The following is a 22,880-nucleotide window of genomic DNA, read 5'->3' on the forward strand; positions in this document are numbered from 1 at the left end:
GGTTATATTACATACACCGTGGATTTACACTGACTAATGCCAAGCACACAAACAACCATCATCTGGGGAGACCATCGATCTCCGATCCCTGTCTGAAAAACCGGGCCACCCGATTCAGAAAGAAACAAGGATAGAAAAAATATACTTTAAACCAGTGAATTATGCATACTGTAAGCCACACATGATCTGCCGTCCTCCCCTCTCAGCGACGGCGACGAACACGCGTCAGATAGGTAATCACTAATACCATCGTGAAATTGAAGGCAATAAAGCCGATAAAGACGCCCACATTCCGGCCCCGGTGGCTATAGCTGTAGTCATATTGGGTGTACTATATGTGGAAATTGCCAGGTCAGCCAATCATGTTCTTCCCGGTCACTTAACGAGGCCATGTGGATAGCTTGATGCAGGGGGGGCGGGGAGAGAAAACTCACGTAAGCTTGACCGTTTTTGTAGGGACAGTATTCGCAGCTAGTTGTGCTGTTGGGGTTGAGGAGGAAGCCCGTGGCGTTCTGCAGGAAGGCCGCCGCATACTGGTAACAGCTCGTGCCGGTCGGTGGCTGGAAGACGGACATCTCCGACTTCGCACAGTGGAGGGGCAGATCATGCAGCACATCCACCACCACGCCTTCGTTCATGTAGAACAGGGGCGAAACCTTGTAGTACCAGCGCCATCCAGCTGGAGTCACCGGCGCTGGGGACAGTGTGCCCGCGAAGGTGTTACAAAACATGAAGAAGAACCCATTGGCCGAGAGCGCCGCTTCCACCGTGGGCATAAGCGAGGCGCACAGTTGAGCCAAACTGGTCGCAAACACGGAGAACAGCTGGTACATCAAGAAGCTGTACCCAGCATGGTTGGAGTCGCGGAAGTAGCCCACGGGGAAATACCACAACAGCCAGTACACGAGGGAGGTGCAGAAGGCATACGGCAATTCAACGAGAATGGCCGAGAGGCTGAACGCCATCCAGTGATAGGTCAGACTCTCGCGTTCGCGGTGTTCGAAAATGTTCCGCAGCGTGACGAACCGCGGTTGCACTTGCAGCCCCAACGGAGGACCGACAATCAGGGACATGAAGGAAGAGAAGACACGGTTGTAAGCGCCTCGTTGTGTCAGCGGAGAGTTAAGATAGGTCATGCCGTTCAGCAACGCATTGCCCGCGTTCAACCACAGTTTGGCCTGAGCATAATCCGGCGCCCGCCAATAGTAAAGCCAGGTTCGCTTGAGCAATACGAGCATCTGGTAGTGGAAGGGGGCTGCGTGCAATGACAACGATGAATCATCCTTGGGAGACGATAATGCGTTTGCATTCTGGCTGCCTAGGGGCTGATCACGGCTCTGCTTCCATATCTCCGCCCAATCGGTCTGGACGTCCCGTCGTGTCCCAGCGCCGATCACCTCGAGGAAGTACTCGGCGGGGTTTTCTCTCTCGCGGCACGGGCGAGCATGTTGCGCAAAGTAAGCGACAGCGTGCTTACAATCGTCTCCCAAGGGGCCGTCGTACACAACCTGTCCTCCGCGGGCCAACAGGTATAGTTCGTCGAAGGTTGCGATCAATTCCGCCGCGGGTTGGTGGATGGTGCACATGATGGCCTGGCCGGAGTCTGCGAGTCGTCGTAAAAGTCGAACGATGGAGTAAGCCGACTGTCCGTCGAGGCCCGAAGTCGGCTCGTCCAGGAACAGAATATCCGGCTTCGCAGCCATCTCCACACCGATACTGACTTTCTTCCGCTGTTCCAGGTTAAGACCAGCCCCGGGTGTACCGATCAGAGCGTCTGCGATTGACTCCATGTCCAGCGACCGAATCACTTCTTCCACGTAGGCGTCCTTCTCCTCGAGGGAGACGTCTTGGGGTCGGCGGAGTCGGGCAGTCATTTGCAATGCTTCTCGCACACTTTGCGTGGGGAGATGAATGTCCTGCTGTTGCACGTATCCCATGTGACGATTAAAAGATTTGGGTAGCAGCTGTCCGTTCAGCGCCAATGTTCCCGTGAGGGTGCCAACCTTTGACCGGCCCGCCAATGCATTCAGCAAAGTCGTCTTACCAGCTCCCGATACACCCATCAGGGCTTTCATTTGGCCACTGTACACAGACCCGGTCAGGTTGTTTAGGAGACGCTTCTGACCATCCTTGGTTTTCACATCAAAGTTAAGTTCTGTCCATGTCAAACTGCGAGATCGATACTCGATGGTCGCGCTCCGGTCGCGAGTGTTGACCTTGCCCTGTGCGGGAGGGACGTCTAGATCCAGATCTCCACTCTCTTGATCACTCAACTTGGATCCTGGTTGGGAAGAAGACTTTTTGGATCCCATGCCACGATAGAAGACAGTCGCCAAACGGCCGGCCGGTTGCTTGAGACGTTCCATACCGATACTGTGTTGCGCTCATTAGTACATCTAAGCAAATTTGGGCGGGGTGAAGCAAGACTCGCATCGGGGACTCACGCTGAGGCCAGGCCAAAGGCAATGAAGAATGCCGCATTGATGCCCAGGTTGCGCCACAGATTCCCCTCTTCGAAGCCATACTGCGCCTTGATATACGCCATTCCGGACAACAGTCGCTGGCCAGGCTCCGAGCCGACCACAGCGCACACCTGATTGGCGATGTTGGTGTAGCCCGGTCCTGACGGGACCAAGTCTGCTGTACTGCACTCGTAGCTCAGGTTGCCAAACTCGTTGATCATAACAGACTCGAAACCATAGTGCAAGGGCTTGGTTGTTCGGGTTAGTCAACAACCTGGTCGCCTGGTGCGGGGCACTTACATTCAGAAATCTCAACCAGCCGAGCCACACTTGCATCTGTGGTGGCGGCACGTAGAGGCCCGTGTACAAGACGTACATATTGAAGAAGATACCGACCGGAAGAACGGCGCGGTACATGTTGGACGAGAACACAGCGACCGAGCGGAAGAACATGGACAAAGCCAGATGCTCGATGTATACCACAACGAACCAGGTGAAGAACTTGGCCGCGTTCATCTGGAAACCAGTCAGGAAGTACAAGGGAATATTCCAGAAGATGACGAAGATCTTCCAGACGATATCCGTCATGATCAACCCAAAGCCATAGGCCATGGGCCGGTACAGCCGGTATCGCTTATGCTTGAGAATCAGCGGTCGTTGGGCGAAGGTGCTGCGGAACTCGGCCATGGCCTGCAACGCGGGAACAAGGACAGAGTAGAACAGCGCGGAGGCGAAGATGAAGAAAGACCCGGTGCTGCGCTGCTGGTTGCGGAACAAGGTTCCCAGGATCAAACTTTGGACGACAATACACAGGGCCTCCACAACCAGTGAGCTATAGTTGTGCTGAATAATGCGCACCTGCCGCGTTGTGCAGTAAGCGATTTGTTGATAAAGTGGCAAAGCATATTGATCTGACTTGGCCGAACGGATCGCCGCAGGAAGCGATTTGGCCGCCCGCACAGCGGACACCAGCTCTCCAAAGTGAGGGCTGCGTCGGAATTCTTGCTGGAACTCGTCGGGTGTGCGAGGAACCCGATCTTGGTGAGCTTCATGCACACGGCGAACCTCCGGGTTCGCGGACATGGAGTTCAAGAAGTCTGTGGTGGTAGTGGCGGATGAACACTCGAAGCCCAGGCTTAGAAAGTACGCTTTGGCGGCCTGGATAGTTCCATAGAAAATCTGCCGTCCGGCATTGATGACAACGACTTTATCAAAGTATGGAACAATAGCATCACTGCCTTGGTACACGCTCATTGCGGCCACGCACTGACTCTGCACTGTCCACTCCCGCATCATCTCTATGAATTCGAGGGCCGTCGACGAGTCCAGGCCATTGGTCGGATTATCCAGGCATATTAAGCTAAAAGACAAACTCAAGGTCAGTAATTTCCTTGAAAGCATTGCGGGTATTTTCACTTACCGTGCACATGTCGCCAGCGCCTCAGCCAACGAGACACGGCGTCTCTCACCACCACTGACACCCCGAACATACGCGTCTCCAACCTTGGTATTGAGCACATGTCCAAGTCCGACCAGTTGCGCTAGATGTTGCACTCTCTCGTCAATCTCTGATGAGGATGGCTTGGGCCCGCAGCGGGCTCTCATTGCGAATCGCAATGTCTCGAAGACGGTCAAGGTCGGGAAGTGGTCATCAGACTCGCCTGTCACCAGTCAGTCACTGCGTTTCTGGTATCAGAGAATAACGGATGAACGAAGCTTACCGCAGAACACGACGTCCTGGGGGTCATTCTCTATGATATCTTCCATAGACTGTCCTCCAAATGTCAAGGTACCTTGGACGGCCGCATACTCGCTCCACATGCCCGCAAGCGTCTTCAGGAACGTGGTACAGCCACTGCCGGGCTTTCCAATCACCAACACCATCTCGCCTGGCTGAATGGCAGCAGAAAAGTCACGCAGAATAGGTCGTGACGATGGACGATGTAGGCGACTTTGGATAGGCTCCAACAGGCCGAAACCACCTTTTGCCGCTGTCAGAACGCTAGGGGCGGGAAGGGCCTGTCGCCAAACCGTGTCAGTACCTCTGGAGCTGGATCATGTCGAAGGGAAATTCGGAGACGTACGCCTGTGCCACTACCTTCAACTGTTACATTCTCCATGACGATTGCAGCAGCGTGTGGCCTGTTGTTGTCGCCATGGCGGAGGGAGAGGAACCGCTTCACGCTCAAGGCAATCGGCTCAACGGCCACGCTGTTGGAAGAGTCTGACAAGGGGGCTTCGTGCAGGCCAATATGTTCCTTGTCCACGATGGACTCGGCATTGACCGGCGTCATTACGCCACTCCCGCCGGAGTCCTGCTGCAAGGTATCTGTTCCTTGATACTTCTCCATTGGTGCGGTGGATATTGCAATATCGCCGTCCAATGCAGCCACAGGGATCCAAGAAAGCTTGGCTGAAGGAGGAATATCCAGAGTGCCATGGTGAGAAAGGTACCGATCAACTTATATCTCTCAATCGCAGAGAATGATGTTGCAACCAGCTCAGCGCGAAGGTATAAGATGAAGACTTGATTGGGAAATGGAACGACTCCATCATGGACTGCCTAAAGGAGTCTCGGAGGGGAATCCCGATGGGGACTAGCGACCTTCTTAGTCATCAAAGCTTGAGTGTGGACCCACTTGCCCCTTTCGGCCGTCTCTAAGGAGCAAGATTGTTTACGCTCTCAATCTGTGCAAAGAATCTGGAGATGTCAATCCGTAAGTTCGGCTAGATAAAGTAAGTGGAGTCCTCGGACTCTGTCTGGATTACTTCAGGGAGTTAGTGCTGTATGTACTACGTGTACTACGATCTTTATCTGCAGGCTTACCCTAGCTTGTGTGGCTATACTACTTGCTAGGATCAATATATAGTCCAGCCACTTACCCCTCTCTAGTCATCCCCACTACCATTCTTCAAGTTCTCACCTCTACCAACTCAGTAGCTTTCCTTCCTTGTTACAATGCCTCTCGAAACTGGTCTTCAAGATGCCCATGTCCTCATCACGGGAGGCACCCGAGGTATGGGCCAGGCGATGGTGCGCCAATTCCTCCAAGAGGGAGCCCACGTCTCCTACTGCGCCCGCACAGTCACCAACACCGAATTCGACAACATCCACCAAGCCCTCCCCGAGACCAATCCTGCACGCGCACATGGCACTGCCTTCGACGTTGCGTCCAAGGAGGCGATCGTGAATTGGGTCAAGGACTCCGCCGAACGCGTGGGACGAATTGATGTCATCATTGCCAATGGTTCGTCACAGCTAAACCACCCCCATTCCCCCCAACGCTCGACGATGCTAACAAAACATCAGCATCACCCATGCACATGGAAGGCGAGACAGAGCACTGGGAGAGCAGCTTCGCGATCGACGTGATGGGCTTCGTGGAGCTGGTCAAAGCGGCAGAGCCCTACCTGGAAAAGTCCCCGCAGGCCTCCATCATCGTGCAGAGCTCGTTCATGGGCCGTGAGTTCTACCGCAGCCCTCCAGCTGCATATGGCCCCTGCAAAGCCGCTCAGCTGCAGCACGTGCAGGAGTTATCGCACTACCTTGGGCCCAAGGGCATCCGCGTCAACGCCATCTCGCCGGGTCCGGTCCTCTGCGAGGGCGGTCCCTGGGAGAAATACTCGAAGCTCATGCCCGAGTGGGTGGAGGAGCAGCGATTGAAGATTCCGTTGAAGCGGTTGGGTGGCCCGCAGGAGATTTCCAATGTGGCTGTCTTTTTGGCGAGTCCATTGGCTAGCTTTGTGACGGGGACAAATGTACTGGTGGATGGAGGTATTCACGTGGGCACACAGTTCTAGATTTGTTGTATATGAGATTGCAAGTAATGAACATCCTACGATTGGAATAATCGATGATAATTGAAGATGAAGTGATGATTATACTCGTTTCTCCATACTATGTAGATTGAACATTACACCATAGAGTGGACGGATTTATCTTGTTTACCGTGACTAGAATCATGGCGTAGTCGTCCAAGCAAGAGACCAAACTGAAAGATGCGTGGAAAACGTACACCTGGGGAAAAAACATGTGGCTATCCCTGCTAGCGATCGGCGATCTGACATTCGGCGAGTCCACGTGGTTGCTGACCACGCGGGCATGATGCAACACCGATTATTCTCATCCACGATATAGACTATGAATTGCAACGCTGTTGCGACGAGCAATAATTTAGAAATCTAGAGAGTGCGTAGAAATCTCTCTCTGGCTCCTAGAGTTTGCCCAATTAGTAGTGACCCTTGACTTTCGATCATGGCATCACAAACGTATTTCTCCGGACTACTCCAATTTTTGCTGGGTACTCAGCCACCATCCAAGCGATAGGACAATAGTATGCGAACCAAGAGTCTTTAGCTTGGCATAGCCTCGTATACAAAGCCTACTAATCCATATTCGCCTTACATGATGCTTACTCCGAGTCGGCCGGAATCATCCAACCGCCATTTATGGTAATTACGAAGGATTTCGCGTGCATCCACACGGTTCCTTCGATGAACTCAGCTCCTTTTGGAAGACATCTGTATTCAGCTTCGTGTTTCGTTCTCAAAATGTCGGCTCGGAGAATGATCATATCTCATCCAGCCTGTATATATAATTAGACTATTTCATTGAACAGGAAATAACCAGACAGTAAACAATCCGGTGAGTCCCAGAAACGCTACTATGCTGCTCAATACACTCTTACTCTCTCTTCTGGCTGGCGCCACCTCGGCACTGCAGAACACGACATCGTCTTCCCAGTGTCGATGCATGCCAAGCGATTCCTGCTGGCCGTCAGTGGGAGACTGGTCGCAGTTCAATTCCAGTGTCGGTGGACGACTGATCAAGACTGTTCCCCTGGCTGCGCCCTGTTTTGGCCCTAATTACAATGCCACCGAGTGTCAGTATCTCAGGGACCAGTGGACGCAGCCTGCACTACAGTATGTACAATCTTCCCACTGCCACCCTTTCGATAAGCTGCTCCGATCTCACCGATAACCCCAGTGATGCGTCTTCCTCATCCATCATGGCTGCTGCCGTAGCCAACGAAAGCTGTGATCCATTTGCTTCACCCTCCAGTTCCTGCCAGCTCGGCAACATGGTATCTTATGCTGTCAATGTCTCCTCACCAGACGAGATTGTTCGTACCATAGCCTACGCAGCTGAGAAGAATATTCGACTTGTCATCCGCAACACGGGACATGAGTAAGACCCCTTCACCAGACTACAGCGACGTACCTATGCGTTAACCACCATCCAGCTATCTGGGAAAGAGTACAGGAGCCGGGGGTCTCTCGATCTGGACCCATCACATGAAGAACATTACGGTGCACAACAACTACACCTCCCCACACTATACCGGTCCCGCAGTCACCATTGGTGCGGGCGTGCAAGGTGAAGAGGTCTACGCCGCGCTGCACAAGTACAACCTGGTGATGGTCGGCGGAGAATGCGCCACCGTTGGTCCAGCCGGAGGATACACACAGGGCGGCGGGCATTCGGCACTCAGCTCGCGATTTGGACTAGCCGCCGATCAGACCTTGGAGTGGGAGGTAGTGGATGGCAGCGGTCAACAACTCCGGGCGTCGCCCACAGAGAACCCTGATCTGTACTGGGCCCTCAGCGGCGGCGGCGGCGGCACGTATGGCGTCGTCACCTCGATGACAGTCAAGGTGTTCCCCGACTTCCCCACCGTCGGGGTAGTACTCGAATTCGACGCCGACGCCAGCAACCTGGACCCCTTCTACCAAGCGGTGGACTACTATCACTCAATGGTCCCGAGTCTAACAGCAGCCGGGGGCATGGCCATCGCCCGTGTGATGAACTCCTCGTTCCTACTGACGCCCCTGACGCTCCCCAGCACCACCGCCCAGCGCGCGCTCGAGCTGATCAGCCCTTTCACCGACAAGCTCGACCAGCTCAACATCACATACGCGATGAACCTCACCCACTCGCCCTCGTACGTGGATCACTACAACACCCTGATCGAGCCCAACCCTACCCAGCTGGTATACAACGGCCAGTACGGCGGCAAGCTGATCCCGCTGTCGGTTGTCGAGCAATCAAATTCCAACCTGACGGCCGCAGTCCGGAACATCACGCAAGACGGCGCTGTCTTCGTCAGTATTGCACTTAACGTTTCGTCCGCAGTGACGGGCAGCACTAACAACTCGGTCCTGCCCTCTTGGCGGACAGCCGCAATGGACGTTATTCTGTCAACGTAGGCTTACCCTAAGCCGCTCCATACCTCTCCATAACAACATCGCCTTATTTTAGACTTACACTGAACTGATCTCAAATATAGATCCTGGCCCGAGCACGCCCACCTCGGAAAAATGAAACAACTCGCTAACCAGATGACCGAGAAATGGGTGCCGATGCTAGAGGCTCTGACGCCGGATCCGGGCTGCTATATGAACGAGGTACGTCTGAAGCTAATCCCTACCATATCAGCCCGCAAAGCTGCAAGTTCCTGTTGAAATTTACTCATTCGACTCAACCTGCAGGCCGACCCACAACAGCCAAACTGGCAGGAAGCGTTCTACGGGCCCAATTACAACCGTCTGTTGGCTATTAAGAAACAGTACGACCCGCAGGATACTTTCTATGCGCCGACGGCCGTGGGGAGTGATAGTTGGGTGCAGGAGGCGGATGGGCGGTTATGTCGGGCGATTTCGTCTTAGTTCTAGGTGTTGGGTCATTTCATGCAACCTGTTTGTACGGTGGCAATTTCCATAGAAGAGCTGTTTAACCTTGCGAAGCCCAATACTCTCTTTAATTTTACTTTTTTTGCCTTTTCTGGTTATTTCAACGTTTGTGCTCTTAACGTTAATACCACGGGACGGCTGTTGTATCCAAGTCAGGGATACCTTAATAACAAGGCGAAGACAGCGAAACCCTCAGCGTAGCAATTCCACCTACACCACAGAGCACACTTTGAATATTATCATACAGTATCATGCCAACCTACCAGCGTCTAATTAACCCCAACAAAACCAAGAAAACCCCACAACCAAACCTTACCTCCCCACCGCCTCAGGCCCTTGGTACTTATCCGCGCCCAAAGGCAACAAACTCCTAACGGCATCAACAATACTCTCCCTCAGCGACCGGAACTGCACACCGAGAATCTCGCGGGCCCGGGAGTTATCAAACCCATACACCCCATCAGCGGGGTACTGACCCGGCTTGAGCGCATCACCGGTGGGCATGCGGTCGGCATACTGCGGGAACTCCTCGGCGATGATGGCGGCGATCTCGGCGTTGCAGAAGTGGCTGGCAACGGTGAAGAAGCGCTTGCCGCCGGCGGCCTCGTTCTCGACGGCCAGCACGTGCGCCAGCGCGAGATCTCGCACGTCCACGAAGAGGTAGTTGCCGGTCGGTGGGCAGCGGTGCTTGGCGGCGCCGGAGAGGAGGTCGCGGATGCGTTGGTTGGAGGTGTTGAGGGTGTCGAGCGAGGTGAGGTGGTGCGTGATTGGGCCCAGCACGAGCGGCGGGTTCATGACGGAGAGTGTGAAGTTGGGCTGTTCACGCTCGACGAAGTCCCAGGCTGCGCGTTCCTGGTGATCATGAGAGATGGGTTAATTGGGGTTGCTTGTTGTGTTGTTGTTTTGGTATGGGAGGGGGTAGCTTACTGCGAAGGTCTTGCTGGCGCGGTAGGCGTTCGCGGGGCTGTCATTGGCTTGTGCTTCTGTGATGGGACTCCAGTCCGCCTATTATGAAACGAGGTGAGTATTGAAATTCAAGTGGGTTGCGAAGGAGCGGAACAATGTGCTGTAGATACAGGCAAGAAACACACCTCGGAGTAGACCTTGCCGGCGGCCGAGGCAAAGACATCGTTGATCGCAGCAAAGGAAGATGTCACCACCACGCGCTTCACCAGCGGGGCGTATTTCTTAACCGACTCCAGAATCCCAGTCGTGCCTGTGATAGCGGGGACGAGCAAGTCTTTTGCATCTTTAGCCTGAAAGTGGTAGGGGCTGGCAGTGTGGATGACAGCTTCGAATGGGGGGTCGGAGACCACGGCGCGGTCAAAAGCTGGCTCCCTGTTAGCCGCGAACTGATGGTCTCCTCTGCAAGTCGGATATACCGTTTGGCTGGGCAATGTCTTCCACAATGGCGAAGGACAGGCGGTCTTTGGTGACCTCTGGGTGGGCTTGTTGGATGGCATCGGCCTTGGTCTGGGATCGAACGGTGGTGACGACGGAGTGGCCGCGGGCTAAAAGGGTTTCCAGCACATGGGCAGCGATGAAGCCGCTTCCACCTGTCAAGCTAGTTAGTCGGAGATCTCTTGATTGGATGTGCAGCGCGGTTTACCAGTCAAAAGTACGCGAGTCATGGTGTGTGTGAGCGGGAGTATGGGTTGATAAAAGAAATTGAGGGGCAAGAATGGAGGGTAGCAGATGAGGAGACGCACTCAGCAATGAGGGGTCTCTTTATTGTTATTTGTACTTTCTTATCGGAGTGGCATGTTTCTCTTATCGGCAACTTAGTCATCTCACCCCAATTCAGCTCCCAAAAAGCAAATATAGAAATTACCGGATCCGGCTATGCAAGAGGTCACCCAAAGGAGTTTCGGAGTTGCATCTCGGCCCAAAGGAGTTAAGCGGCTTAATCCCGATCTCCGACCTGCCACTTTCAACTGCATTACACATCATCACCATTCCGGCAGATACAGCTATCTTGGTAGTAGTACTGTCTCAGTTGATTGAACCTTACTATTCCTGCTACACAAGGTTATTTTTTTAGATCTCCCAATTGGGATGATCAAAAAGCAAATCTATATTCGAATATAGCATCCCCAATTAGTATGTCTCACATGCTCCTGTATGCAACATCCTCCACACCTTCATCTCCAGCAATTGAACAATCGTAGTAGTAGATCACTCCCTTACACTGACGAGTAAACCATAATCCAAACTCCTCAAAGCCACACACTTCCCCCATAAGGATCAGCCCGATACTCCTTCTGTCCATCCGCCCAGAAGGTACTGGCCGTGCCGAATGTATCCTCCATATATTGGAAGTAGGTGATCTTCATATCATCGTTGACCTCGGCGCGGGCCGACCACGGCGCAGTGATGGTCTTCTGCATGGTGTTGGAGGTGATCTCGAACTGGCCCCACGCGGTGACATTGCCGCCGCCGTCAGTGAAGATGGCGTCGATCGAGAACGGGCCGCGGGTCCACCAGAGACCCACGCGCGTGAAGGTGTCTAGGAAGGCTTGGTAGCCCACCCGGTAGCGTGTCCCCGCCCACGGCATGATCTTATGCAGGTTCGGGTTGTCCATCGTCAGGGACACGTACGTCGCGTCGAGCGTGACGCACTCCTTGATGAGATCTGGGTCCGGGTTCGGCTGAGTGTTGAGGATCTGGAGGAACACGTTCATCGGCGTCCGGGTGAGGTTCGCCGGCCAGATGACTGTCGGGCTGCTGTAGCGCTTATCGAGGTGGTCACCCTTGGTGTTGGATGAGGGTCCGTGGGGGACGGCTGCCGCGAGGGGCGACCAGATGAAGACAATGCTTAGTACCACGAGGCATAGGCGCAGGGCCGGGTTCGAGGCGAACATGTTGACTTGAAGGAAGGAAGGCTCAAGAAGACAGACCTGTTTGCAGAATCTGGTTGTGGATTGAATGCTCTGTCTGTCTGCCTGTCTTGTTTCTCTGCCCGTGCACCAAACCTTTATATAGAGCAGTCCATAGAGGCTCGTCCATCGCCCAAGTGGAAATCAATGCTGTATATTCAGCCACCCAGACGACTGTCTTCCTCAAAGCGTAACGAAGGTATCCGGAGTACTCTAATGGAGTCACGGACTTCCAGAATTGTTGCGTGAAGGAATCTTCTCCGGAGCATTCTGGGGCCAAGGATCCGCTGAATACGAGGATGCACGGTTTTTACCAAAGACATTTGCTACAGCCTTCAGTATATATCTAGCTCCGCCCACTATGTTCTTGGCCGTGGAGCATATTTCGGTTATTTTGTCATTCTACCTGAGTTCGTTCCATGGCATTTCTTCTTGTGGCGTTGCTTTATTCAAAATACTTGAAGACAGAAACGATGTCAGAGTTATTGAGCCTGCCAGTCTACCGGGTCAGATCCTGGCCAACTGGGATCTTGGATTATTGTGTCCCTGTCCCTCGTGGCCGACCTCGTGGCCGCCCAGGTTGAGGAATAATGACTGCCTCATGGCTGCGGCTGAGCCCTTACTTCCGGCGACCACCTGCACTATCACTGCCCCGGCCCTAAAATACATTAGCCGGATCTGGACCTCCGAATCTCCGATGTCTCCTTTCAGGCCCGGGGAAAGGGTCAATTGTTGGATTAGGTTAGCGTGGTGCTAAGCTTTGCATGCTACTAAGCTATATTAGGAATAGTATTCTGCCCGCCTGCCGGACTCGGCTTTACGCCCCGAGATCTGTTGCATACCAGAAAACAAACACTTGGTAGTCTTTAAACCCAGTTGGCCTTGGACAAGGTGATTCATGCTTTGCTCATTCTGACATGTCATTTGCCAATGATAGGTGTTGTCTCTCTACGGTTTTATATATCCTTGGTGTTTATATCATCTCCATCCTTTAATTGATTGTAGAGAGGGTAAACCACATGATAACCCTCTTTATCTTTTAGCGAGAGTCGAAGTTGACAAAGGATGTCCATGACCTGGACACAAAGACTCGGAATTTGGTCTGGTAGCCCGCATTGTATCCTATGATTGGACACAGTGCCACGCAGCTTAGCGCCAGCGAGAGACGAGCTTGGTACATCCGTGCAGCTGGAGCAGAAAGACTCAGTGTAGACCAGTAAGGCTTGCGAAACAGATTTCCTCTTTGTAAATACACTCGCAAATAAGGGCTGAAATCATACCTTGTTATCATACCGGTAGGGGTTCGAGTGTACAAATGTTTAATGGTGTTGATTAAGATAGAACACTAGAGGAGTGCAACTTATCTGATGCGTAGATGCAGATATTTAATACCGAAGCAGAGTTATGAGTAGATGTGCTCGACGACACAGTCACAATATCATGCCTAGTATTATGATACAATACCTGGCCGCAGCGACACCGGGCAAACATTGTCCGTAGAACTGTCAAAACGGGATTCAAACACTGTCACACTTACTATGATTAGACCTGGAATGTGACAGTTACAAAGTGCATCTGACTTATGGAAATCTTTTTTGTTGAAACTGGGATTCCCGGTAAGAGTTCCATCAAAAAGCCCTTCATGCAAGACTCAAGCAGGATATATAATGAGCTCTGACAACCTCAACTCTAGATAATTCACCAGGTGTTTTGACTTTAGTCTAACAAGATCTTAGCTCATAGCATTGACGCTGTCGAGCCCCTGTCACTCGTCTGCGCCCAGAACTATTTTGTAGACTCAGCTTGGTATGTTAGGTGACGGCTACATTCACAAATTAAGCAGATTAAAGGTTATACACAAGTCAGGTCACCGACGATGGCTTCTGTGGTAGGAGAGATCTCCCGTGCGGAACTGAAAGACACTCATCTCAAGAAAGTGTCCATCACCAACGTGAAGCATTTGTCTTCATATAATTGGATTGAAGCAGCCTCACCTACGATCGCTGTGCCCGGGAGCCCTGCCCTCTGGACCCCGCCGACGACCCCGAAAAAGATAGATAAAGACACTGGTTTGATTTACATAGCGCAGAACACCGCTCGCCATCCCGACAGTCCACTCGAGCCGCTCTTCCGCTCCCTGTATATCGAGAACCCTTCCTTCAGAATCGACTCGGTCGATCTCGTGACGGACCGCAACAACATCCGCAAGCTTCTATCATTTGTCAGTCCACCATTATCTAAGAATAGGCAAGAGCCGTGGGTCATCAGCGCCGAACTAGTCAAGAACACTAACACCGTCATCTTCTGCCGTTGGGAGACGAAGACCTCGGAAGTGATCGGGCCGCACGAGTACAAGGGATTTGGGCACGAATTCGGGAAGGCTTTCACAACGGAGCAGGTGCTGGGTAGCACTGGTCACCATAGAGTCATCTCGTACCAACTTGGACCCTTGAAGCTGATGGTCCGCCACGAAACAGACGGGTATTTCGGTGCATCGTCTGCGAAGGCGTCGGCTGGGAGTGAGAATGTGGGAGTTAATGTTTCCTCCACATTCCTGCCGACCTTCGCGCTTGGTCTATCATCTCTGAGCTCGCCTGAAGCAGCTGCGGTCGGGTCGAAGCTGAGGATCAAGAAAGAAGGCCAAGCTATCCCCATTCAATCCACCTTGGAAATCAAAACACGCGCCGCTCATCGACCTCTGAGCATCCGCCAAGTTATTCCTCAGCTCTGGGTGTCCCAGACCCCGAACCTTGTGCGCGCATACCATACGCAGGGAGTGTTCGATGAGGCAAAAGCCGAAGATGTGACATGTGAGATCAGAAGGTGGGAAGAGGAAAATCAGGATATTATCAAGAAGCTGATATTACTGATCGAGAAGATCGTCAACCAGGTTAAAAATTGCGGTGGACAAGCTGTGATCAAATACGATGAACGGCGTGATAGGCTGGGCATATGGAAAGTGGACAGGGAGAGGATGCTGCCTGACGACCTTTACAACAGATTTCACGAGGACTTATCGAAAGTAAAGGACGACTTCGATTCCCGTTCATGAACTAACTCCGTCGCCAAACCCTTTAGACGTTCTGGTCCATTACTGTTCTGAATGGAGGAAGTTTCTGCGAGCAGAAAGCCTGACCAGGGGCTAGGTAAATGATAAAGAATGTCAAACAGTAGAAATGAGACTGGGGCGATAACTAGCGCATTAGCGTCTCGAAATTGCATGTTAAGGCTTGTATAATAAGAAACATGTGATGATATTCTTCCTCATACACGAAGTTTTATTCTCGATTACTCCGTGACTGTCGTAATAGCGTTTTGTTATCTTATACTCAATCCGTAGTCCTTTTTTACTCTCTCCCCTTCTGTCATATCTGAAATATTGAATGTTTGATGCAACTGCACAGGATTTTCGGGGCTCACCAACACGGTCTCATGTATCAACCATGAGGTTGCACCTAACAAATCGACATCTGTCACCGCGAGTCACCTGGTGACAGAAGAGGCTAATTGTTTCCCCCTGACTTATCGACTCGTGAGCAGTGGTTTGCCGTGGACACAGGGGAGATCATCCGGCTCAAAATATAATTACAAGCACATGAGATCAGCCCGTCATCAGTCCGGAATAATCTTCCATGCATGAATCACTGTCAGCTTTACCTTTATCTAGTCTGCCAAGCTGCAGCACAAACCCAAGAATATCCCCCGAGATTACAAATATCAGATCCATCCCATCTGCTAGTTCTCGAAACCTTTCGAAGCATTGGGAATCTCCTTCAACGCGCGGCTTCTATCATGGCGATTTCACTACCAAGCACCCGCCCCAACAATATAACCACCAACAACCCTGCTACACAAAACCCTAGGCCTCACAGTTTCTGACCTAAGGTATGTATTATAACTTGCCCCATCCACTCTATGGAATCGATTCCAAATCCACGTCCACACTTTCGACTTTGGAAATCCAGCAACCCCACGTCGGAGAAGCGGCTTGAGATGCTCGCTGACCCATGCTACTTGGGCTGACCATACTGCACATCGCAAGATCCTCTACAATCAGCAACATCATGGTCAATAATCGAATAACAGAGCATCGATCGGGAAAGAGCTGACAGAAAGGCGGGAGCGACGCAGCAAGAAACGGGTGGAAAGGGTGACTTCCGTGTCTTTGCTGCTAATGATATTGCGCCTCTTCTAGCAACGTTGTTTGAGATAAAGTCCAGCGTGCTCAGCAAAGATAAAGCTTACCCGGCTGGTTGGAAAAAGTGTCTTAGCCCTGAAGGTGAAAGTTGAGCGGGGCTGAAGAAGAAATCGTTCGCTGAGGACGAAAAGGAAATGAATGATCCTGTGCTGCAAGATGGTAAATACTAGTAATGACAGCGAAAGCATTGACGTATTCTGAGGCGGAGGCTCCACCTTAACCAAACATAAGAACACCTTCCCGATATCTTGGAAGGAGCCATATGGCTTTCAGGTGATTCCCATGTTTATATTCGTGAAAACTATACAGACCTGAAATGTGCGATCCCATACAGGAAATCAGCTGTGAATGGGAGTTGCACGGCAGCGGCCCAGGCGACAGGTCCGAAACACTGGTATGGAGTGATAGCCTGGAAATGCCGACATTAGTGCTACTGATGCCGCAGAAAGACTTCATGCATGGGCTATTGACTACCCCTATATCTTCAGTACATAAAGGCCCTCTGCCTCTTCGGGGCCGTTGACCCGAGTGGCTTTTCCTCGCCACTAACACTGAACTATCTGCAGTTGCAAACGGCAGATCTCCCGGGTCCGCAGCCGACAACGAAGCCCTCAGACTAGGCACCGACGGTGCGGGAGATGTCGTCGCCTTAGGCTCAGACGTCGAGGACTTTCAGCCCGCAGGCCGGGCGATAGGGGTATACTACCCCCACATCATCCACGGCAACGCACTGACACTGGAGTAGAGAGAGGGTCCTGACGGCACGTTTCGCGTATCTGTTTTTCAGAGCCGAAGTGTTAATTAGCATGCCGTCGAACCTCAGCTACGCCGAAGACGCCACGCTGCCCTGCTCCGTCCTGACAGCGTGGAACGCGCTACATGGGCTCGCGCCGCTGAACGCCGAGGATTAAGTGCTGGCGCAGGGAATGAGCGGTGTCTCGCTGGCTGCGATTCTGTTTGCTTTGGTGACGGAGGCCACGGTGATTGCCACGACCTCGTCGGGTGAGAAGGCGCAGCGGCTGCATGCGATGGGTGTGCAGCATGTGCTGGATTACAGGGGGGATCCGGACTGGGGTGAGAAGGTGCGAAAGTTGACGCGCGTAGTGGTGGGATGTCAGTGAGTGGTCGAAGTAGGCGGGCCCAGGCCGTTGCTCAGTCATTCAAGTCTGTGGTCCGAGGGTGAAAGATTGCTGTTATCCCTTCTTTGGCAGAGCAGAGACACAAGGAGGAGGGCTCAACTTGCCTCGAGCTGTTCTTGCAGGCTTGTCTAGTGCATGGCTCTAGTGCAAGGGATTGACGTGGCCAATGAGATCCAGTCCAAGGAAATGATTCAGGCAATCGAGGCTTATGAAATCAAGTCTGTGATCGATCAGCGGGGGTTCTACTTGCAGGAAATGGAGGTAGTGTATACTTATGTCCGGGATCAGCAGCATTTTGGCAAGGCGGTGCTTTCGGATGGACGTGCGTAGTAAATACCAAAAGTTTATGACTTACCGATTATTCGACAACATATTATACAGTGAAAGGCCATATAATTAGATAATCAGCGTTTGCAGGCGACCTTTATGTCGTGGTTTCTCTTCATGCTTGAGCTCCAGGTCTATGTGGGCTTGCAGTCCAATCATACGATTCCTATATATCGAATTAGTGGCAAATTGTGATGCCGTCCAGCAACATGCATATCCTACGATCTAGGCGCGGACGCTAATGCAAGATGAGCATCGCAATCGTTGTTGCTAGATCGATTATTGGCTCTTTAGCATCTGCTGATACCAAGTTTCATTCCCGTTTTCGGAGGTCCTTGGATCATTGCCTGTTACATGCATTACCTCTGTCCGAGTTCCCCATTAACCAAGTCGTTGTGGCGAAGTTAGAAAGGGTATAAATTCGAGTGCTTTGACAGGCAGAGGGCAGGGCAATCAATTCAGAGAATAGCCTTGTGCGTGGCTTGCCTGCTTCAAGCCCCTGTCGTCATAGTGATCCCAACTGTGCTTTTTTGATCTGGTCTTCGAGCACATCTTTTAAATATCCACTTTTCTGTTCTATCAGTTTCCTTCCGATATCCCCGAGCAGCATTCAAAATGCCTTACATTGCTCGGAAAGAAAACCTCCCGGAGGAGGTCGTCTCTGGAGGCCTCGTTGACCCCAGAGCAGAAGAACAGGCTTCGTTCAGCACACGCATGTCATGTCGGGACGCAACCAATTTCATCTCCCATACCACGTTGGTGTCGCCCTTAGCAAGGAGAGATTACCGGACTGTCAAGTCCGAGAGCGAAAGCCAAGATCAACTCGACAAGATCCTCGCCCACTCAAGAGAAATCCAGCTGGACTTGTCAAAACAGAAAGCCTGGCAGCCGCTAACCGACCTCGTACCGGGACTGGTGGTTAGCGGGGGTCGAAGTCGCTCGCCTGCTTTCGATTGTCTGCCGGTCGTCTCGCATTGGGGAGACCGTACGGATGAGTCTTCGGCCGAGGACCCTACTGCCACCGTCCGACTTACGTCGACGTGGGGAACCAGCCATGTGATCGGAGAAGGCACTACGATGCAATGCCCTTTGGGCGCTCCTTGTTGGTCGTTGAAGGCGCATGGCATTGGTCCAGTCGAACCGGGGTCCAGCAAATTTACCCAACGATATCTCGCTGAAACCGACACTCTCATCACAACAGTCAGTCTGTTCCGGCGCCCTGATACGCCCAAGACCGGAGGCGTTCTGACCGCCGCCGCCAACATCTCTTGGGGGCGCAACACACGCGTGGCTGATGCGGTCGACTGTGCCCTTGAGCTCCTTTCCGACGCGGCGCTGCTCTTGGAAGCACGGAACAAGGTGCTCGAGACAGGAGTGCCAGAGCGTCTTTCATTTGCAGAAGTGCGCGCTGCTACCATGCCCAGCTGGTGCACAGCCCGCAAGCCTCTCCCTCCCAAGCTGAGTGGCGTGGCCCTCTCGCCGGATCAAGTCACCACCGACATCCTCGCCGCTGAAGACTGCGTGGGCCCCTTGCTCAACACGAGTATCTTCTCCATGGCCGTAGGCTACAACCGAGGCGTTTACGGCGGGTCAATCTCAGGCCTGTGGGCAATCATGGACTCAGCGTTCGTGCTGGACTACTCGATCGGCAAGAACAGTCCCGCGATGGCCGCGAAACTGGCTTCTGCTTTCGCCGACGTGGCCGCCACAGCGGAGGTATCTGTGTCGGCTGGGCCACACATCACCGATATCCGCGTCGTCAAGGGCTGCAATTATGCCTGTCTGCGCCAGAAGACCATTATCGAGGACAGCTCGATGATTGTCTCGCGCCCGTGCCTCGTAGTCTGGGACGATCTGGCCCGGCTGGCCCGCTACAAGCTCGCGGACGCCGTCTTCTGTCACGTCTACTACGACGCTGGAGGTGGTGAGCAGATGTCTGCCATAGCCGGCCTGGGCTGCGTGGTTCACGACTGGATTGATCTGGGTACCGATCTTGCATGCGGTGAGGTGAGTAACATCATCCCTACGCTGACGCAGGGATCCCTGGACGAAGCCCCTCTTGCCGAAGTATACTCGCGCTCAGTGGGCGCGATGATCTGGTATCGCGATAACGACCCGTACAATCCGGCTGCCCTCTGCATCCTCTTCACGCACTGGTGGCAACTCGCCAACTGCCGTCACCGGCCCATCACCCTCCTTGGTCGGACCGACCTCACCGTCGACACCATGGCCATCGGCGCGACGATTCCCGACGCCAGACCCTCACTGGAGCACTTTCGAGCGTCCGGAACTCCGGTTGAGCGCGGAGAGGGTCCCTTCGCTGCCGCTGAGGCGCGTTTCCAGGCATTGCTGGCTGCGAACCCGCTGCCAGAGACCCGGCGTGTCGCCGATCTGCTCGTTCGCCCGGTGCTCGCGTACGTGCGCGGGTCAGACGACCACCTCCCGCTGGAAAGTGAATTTGTGGGCGCTGTTCTCGCGGCGGAGATTGCGTATCCCCAGGACCAGAAGATCCGGGAGTTGTGGGATTTGGCGATTGTGATGTGGGAGTGCGGGGCGTTGTGGGCAGCTGGCGTCGCCGGTCTTTGCTATACCCACTCTGGTCAATCTAACTGCGATCGGGCTCGAGAGGATCTGTCGGACACTACCTGGACTTAAGACGGGGGTTGATCGTGGGTTTTCGTGGTGAAGTGGGCGATGTCGGTGACATATGGGATAGAAGACACTGTACACAAGCGGTTACGAGAGGGCTGCTTCCACTAATAAATCAATCTTATTCTCTCTGGTCCAACTGATAACGGTTTTGGTGCAATATAATGTAAGCTTCACTAGTGGATGACGTGTCCGGTACTGGCTTAGCACCTTAGCTACTGTCCATCAGCCCATCGGCCCGTTTTCTGTCTATCTCCGGATTTCCGAACCGACAACTTCTGCGCAACCGCTTCCCATCCCGCTGCCTTGTTCTCTACACCAGATATGGCTATTGCCCGCGATCCAGGGTCTGGAAGAGATCAGACCTTATCTGTTAACCAGATTGAGGCATTGATTGCCAATGGTCAGTCAATCGTCATCATAGATCAGAAGGTGCTTCGAGTCGACGCGTGGATGCCGTACCACCCGGGAGGCTACAAGCCGATTCAGCATTTCATCGGCAAGGATGCGACGGATGAGTTTGTCGTGTATGTGATTGTATTTGCATTGCTCAAACCAAGACTAATTATAGTAGAATGCATGCGGCGGAAACCCGCCAACTGATCGACCGCTACCAGATTGGACGCATTGAAGGCCCGTGGCGGAACCTGGTGCCTCCCATCCAGCGAGGCCATAAGCAAGCAGACAAGGAGCAGACCCGTCAAGGCAATGTCGATTGCTCAGACAAATCAAACAAGCATTCTGCTTATTCGGAAGGTCTTCCTGAGTTCTCCCCGGAGCGCAACACCCCCGAAGAGCTAGCCTTCCTGAACGCCCAAACCAAGGAAGAAATCCGCCTAACGCTAGACCGATACCCGGCGCTGGACGCCCGCACGCAGTCGGACATCATCGCGAAGTACCGTCTCCTGCACGAGCAGATCCAGTCCGAAGGACTCTACAACTGCAACTACGCAGCCTACCTATGGGAATTCGGCCGCTGCAGCCTCCTCTTCGCGATGATGCTCATCTTGCTCCGACTAGGATGGTACTGCACGAGCGCGATCTTCCTGGGCTGGTTCTGGTCGCAGATGGTGTTCGCCGCGCACGACGCAGCACACATGGCGATCACGCACGACTTCGTAATCGACAACCTCATCGGGATGATCATCGCAGCGCCCATCGGCGGGCTATCACTGGGGTGGTGGAAGCGCACGCACAACGTACACCACCTGGTAACAAACTCACCAGAGCACGACCCAGACAACCAGCACCTGCCGTTCCTAGCGGTCAACCACCGGTTCCTGGGGAGTCTATTCTCAACCTACCACGAGCGCCTGATGCCGTACACGGCTGCCGCGCGGCGCCTCGTCCCCTACCAGGCCTACCTGTACTACGTGATCCTGATGTTCGGCCGCTTCAACCTGTACGTGCAGTCGTGGCTGTTCCTGGCCTACGGTCAAGGCCCGCGCAAGGGTCCCGCGTGGTGGCACCGCTACTTCGAGATTGCAGGGAATCTCGTCTTCTGGGCTTGGTTCGGCTACGGTATCGTCTACCGCGCGCTGCCCACGGCGGGCGTCCGCGTGCTGTATGTTCTCATCAGCCACGCAGTCACCATGCCGCTGCATGTCCAATTCACGCTCTCGCATTTCGCCATGTCGACCGCTGACTTGGGCCCCGCTGAGTCCTTCCCGCAGAAGATGCTCCGCACGACGATGGATGTTGACTGTCCCGAGTGGTTGGATTGGGTGCATGGTGGCTTGCAGTTCCAGGCTATTCATCATCTGTTTCCCCGGGTACCGAGGCACAATCTGCGGCGGGTGCAGAAGTTGGTGCTGCAGTTTTGTCGCGAGGTGGGGATTCCCTACGCGCTGTATGGGTTTGTGGGCGGGAATCGGAAGGTCGTCGGGAGCTTGGCGGAGGTGGCCAGGCAGGCGGCCATTTTGGCGGAATGTCGGAGGGTGGTGGCTGGCAAGGTTGGGGGAGGGCAGGGCCATTGACGCGGTCTGAAGAATAGTCTAAAATCTTTGCTGGATACTTGCTTAGGGCAAAATAGGCACAAACAGGTTCTGAACGGGGCAGAACGGGGTGCACACATTCCGGATGACGCTGGATCGGCACTTCACAGCCCTGATTTATGGCACGCCAAGAATATGCAATAAAGATGCTATATGCGGTTTATAGGGTGGAAGAGAAGTAACACGTCTGGATATGACTCCCAGCAAATTCTGGGCGATGGGATGCCGGTCTAGAGCTTTGCAACAATCATCTCCATTCTGGTAGACCCTGGGAGTCCTCCACATACTGTAGTCTAGGTCAGTGGTTTCCATATCTGCTAACCTGCGCATTCCGATTCAGCACAGTCCACCTGATTTAAAGTCACGGGGGACCATGTTTCGCAGACCTCGTCGAGCTCTCTCACTCGAAGATAGGGAGATGAGGTAATTCATGCCAGTCTTGGTTACAGAAAACACGCCGGATCTCTCAGGAATCCAAAGGAGGGATGAGGTGAGCCGGTAAAGCGGAGGCAAGTTCCAGGGTTGAAGATATAAAGCAATAGGAG

General features: G+C 53.3%; 9 protein-coding genes across 9 annotated transcripts; 6 read left to right on the forward strand and 3 right to left on the reverse strand.

The window, feature by feature from the left end:
* Window positions 1-208: 208 nt before the first annotated feature.
* BO97DRAFT_366893 (ABC transporter) lies at window positions 209-4,778 on the reverse strand (the record flags this gene model as incomplete). Its single annotated transcript, XM_025692632.1, has 7 exons — window positions 4,547-4,778; window positions 4,184-4,481; window positions 3,883-4,123; window positions 2,763-3,822; window positions 2,445-2,710; window positions 435-2,373; window positions 209-331 (listed from the first exon to the last, which is right to left on the reverse strand). Coding segments are annotated over exons 1-7 (4,137 nt in total), but the record flags the coding sequence as incomplete, so codon positions are not given.
* A 600-nt stretch (window positions 4,779-5,378) lies between these two features.
* On the forward strand, window positions 5,379-6,295 carry BO97DRAFT_366898 (SDR family NAD(P)-dependent oxidoreductase). Its single transcript, XM_025692633.1, has 2 exons — window positions 5,379-5,710; window positions 5,773-6,295. Exons 1-2 carry the CDS (start codon window positions 5,422-5,424, stop codon window positions 6,261-6,263), a joined length of 780 nt encoding a protein of 259 aa, XP_025552531.1. The 5' UTR covers window positions 5,379-5,421; the 3' UTR covers window positions 6,264-6,295.
* Window positions 6,296-7,215: 920 nt separating this feature from the next.
* Window positions 7,216-9,128, forward strand: BO97DRAFT_433657 (FAD-dependent oxidoreductase; the record flags this gene model as incomplete). The annotated part of the gene is made up of 5 exons (XM_025697613.1): window positions 7,216-7,385; window positions 7,450-7,650; window positions 7,706-8,665; window positions 8,750-8,867; window positions 8,952-9,128. 5 exons carry the CDS (start codon window positions 7,216-7,218, stop codon window positions 9,126-9,128), a joined length of 1,626 nt encoding a protein of 541 aa, XP_025552532.1.
* Window positions 9,129-9,243: 115 nt separating this feature from the next.
* On the reverse strand, window positions 9,244-10,847 carry BO97DRAFT_404884 (SDR family oxidoreductase). The gene is made up of 5 exons (XM_025695057.1): window positions 10,762-10,847; window positions 10,535-10,708; window positions 10,244-10,482; window positions 10,080-10,157; window positions 9,244-10,004 (listed from the first exon to the last, which is right to left on the reverse strand). The coding sequence occupies exons 1-5, from the start codon at window positions 10,781-10,783 to the stop codon at window positions 9,465-9,467; spliced, it is 1,053 nt and encodes a 350-aa protein (XP_025552533.1). The 5' UTR covers window positions 10,784-10,847; the 3' UTR covers window positions 9,244-9,464.
* Window positions 10,848-11,368: 521 nt separating this feature from the next.
* On the reverse strand, window positions 11,369-12,013 carry BO97DRAFT_423586 (uncharacterized protein; the record flags this gene model as incomplete). The annotated part of the gene is made up of 1 exon (XM_025696898.1): window positions 11,369-12,013. The coding sequence occupies one exon, from the start codon at window positions 12,011-12,013 to the stop codon at window positions 11,369-11,371; it is 645 nt and encodes a 214-aa protein (XP_025552534.1).
* Window positions 12,014-13,904: 1,891 nt separating this feature from the next.
* On the forward strand, window positions 13,905-15,080 carry BO97DRAFT_413376 (uncharacterized protein; the record flags this gene model as incomplete). The annotated part of the gene is made up of 1 exon (XM_025696286.1): window positions 13,905-15,080. The coding sequence occupies one exon, from the start codon at window positions 13,905-13,907 to the stop codon at window positions 15,078-15,080; it is 1,176 nt and encodes a 391-aa protein (XP_025552535.1).
* A 276-nt stretch (window positions 15,081-15,356) lies between these two features.
* Window positions 15,357-16,178, forward strand: BO97DRAFT_404885 (uncharacterized protein). The gene is made up of 2 exons (XM_025695058.1): window positions 15,357-16,075; window positions 16,139-16,178. Exon 1 carries the CDS (start codon window positions 15,661-15,663, stop codon window positions 15,889-15,891), a length of 231 nt encoding a protein of 76 aa, XP_025552536.1. The 5' UTR covers window positions 15,357-15,660; the 3' UTR covers window positions 15,892-16,075; window positions 16,139-16,178.
* Window positions 16,179-18,150: 1,972 nt separating this feature from the next.
* BO97DRAFT_404886 (uncharacterized protein) lies at window positions 18,151-20,478 on the forward strand. Its single transcript, XM_025695059.1, has one exon. It carries the CDS (start codon window positions 18,308-18,310, stop codon window positions 20,345-20,347), a length of 2,040 nt encoding a protein of 679 aa, XP_025552537.1. The 5' UTR covers window positions 18,151-18,307; the 3' UTR covers window positions 20,348-20,478.
* A 187-nt stretch (window positions 20,479-20,665) lies between these two features.
* Window positions 20,666-22,317, forward strand: BO97DRAFT_342721 (fatty acid desaturase; the record flags this gene model as incomplete). Its single annotated transcript, XM_025691682.1, has 2 exons — window positions 20,666-20,868; window positions 20,916-22,317. 2 exons carry the CDS (start codon window positions 20,666-20,668, stop codon window positions 22,315-22,317), a joined length of 1,605 nt encoding a protein of 534 aa, XP_025552538.1.
* Between the last annotated feature and the right edge of the window lie 563 nt (window positions 22,318-22,880).

The sequence above is a fragment of the Aspergillus homomorphus genome (genome assembly GCF_003184865.1).
Source record: "Aspergillus homomorphus CBS 101889 unplaced genomic scaffold BO97scaffold_13, whole genome shotgun sequence".
NCBI lineage: Eukaryota > Fungi > Ascomycota > Eurotiomycetes > Eurotiales > Aspergillaceae > Aspergillus > Aspergillus homomorphus.

What these genes read in the sequence shown, in the direction of transcription:
- BO97DRAFT_404886 (XM_025695059.1), top strand. Translation starts at nt 18,308, where the DNA reads ATGCCTTACATTGCTCGGAAAGAAAACCTCCCGGAGGAGGTCGTCTCT.
- BO97DRAFT_366898 (XM_025692633.1), top strand. Translation starts at nt 5,422, where the DNA reads ATGCCTCTCGAAACTGGTCTTCAAGATGCCCATGTCCTCATCACGGGA. An exon ending in TGATGTCATCATTGCCAATG is followed by an intron (nt 5,711 to 5,772) that starts GTTCGTCACAGC and finishes ACAAAACATCAG; the next exon opens with CATCACCCATGCACATGGAA.
- BO97DRAFT_404884 (XM_025695057.1), bottom strand. Translation starts at nt 10,783, where the DNA reads ATGACTCGCGTACTTTTGACTG. An exon ending in AGACATTGCCCAGCCAAACG is followed by an intron (nt 10,483 to 10,534) that starts GTATATCCGACT and finishes ACAGGGAGCCAG; the next exon opens with CTTTTGACCGCGCCGTGGTC. An exon ending in GCGCCAGCAAGACCTTCGCA is followed by an intron (nt 10,005 to 10,079) that starts GTAAGCTACCCC and finishes CATGATCACCAG; the next exon opens with GAACGCGCAGCCTGGGACTT.
- BO97DRAFT_404885 (XM_025695058.1), top strand. Translation starts at nt 15,661, where the DNA reads ATGCATGAATCACTGTCAGCTTTACCTTTATCTAGTCTGCCAAGCTGC.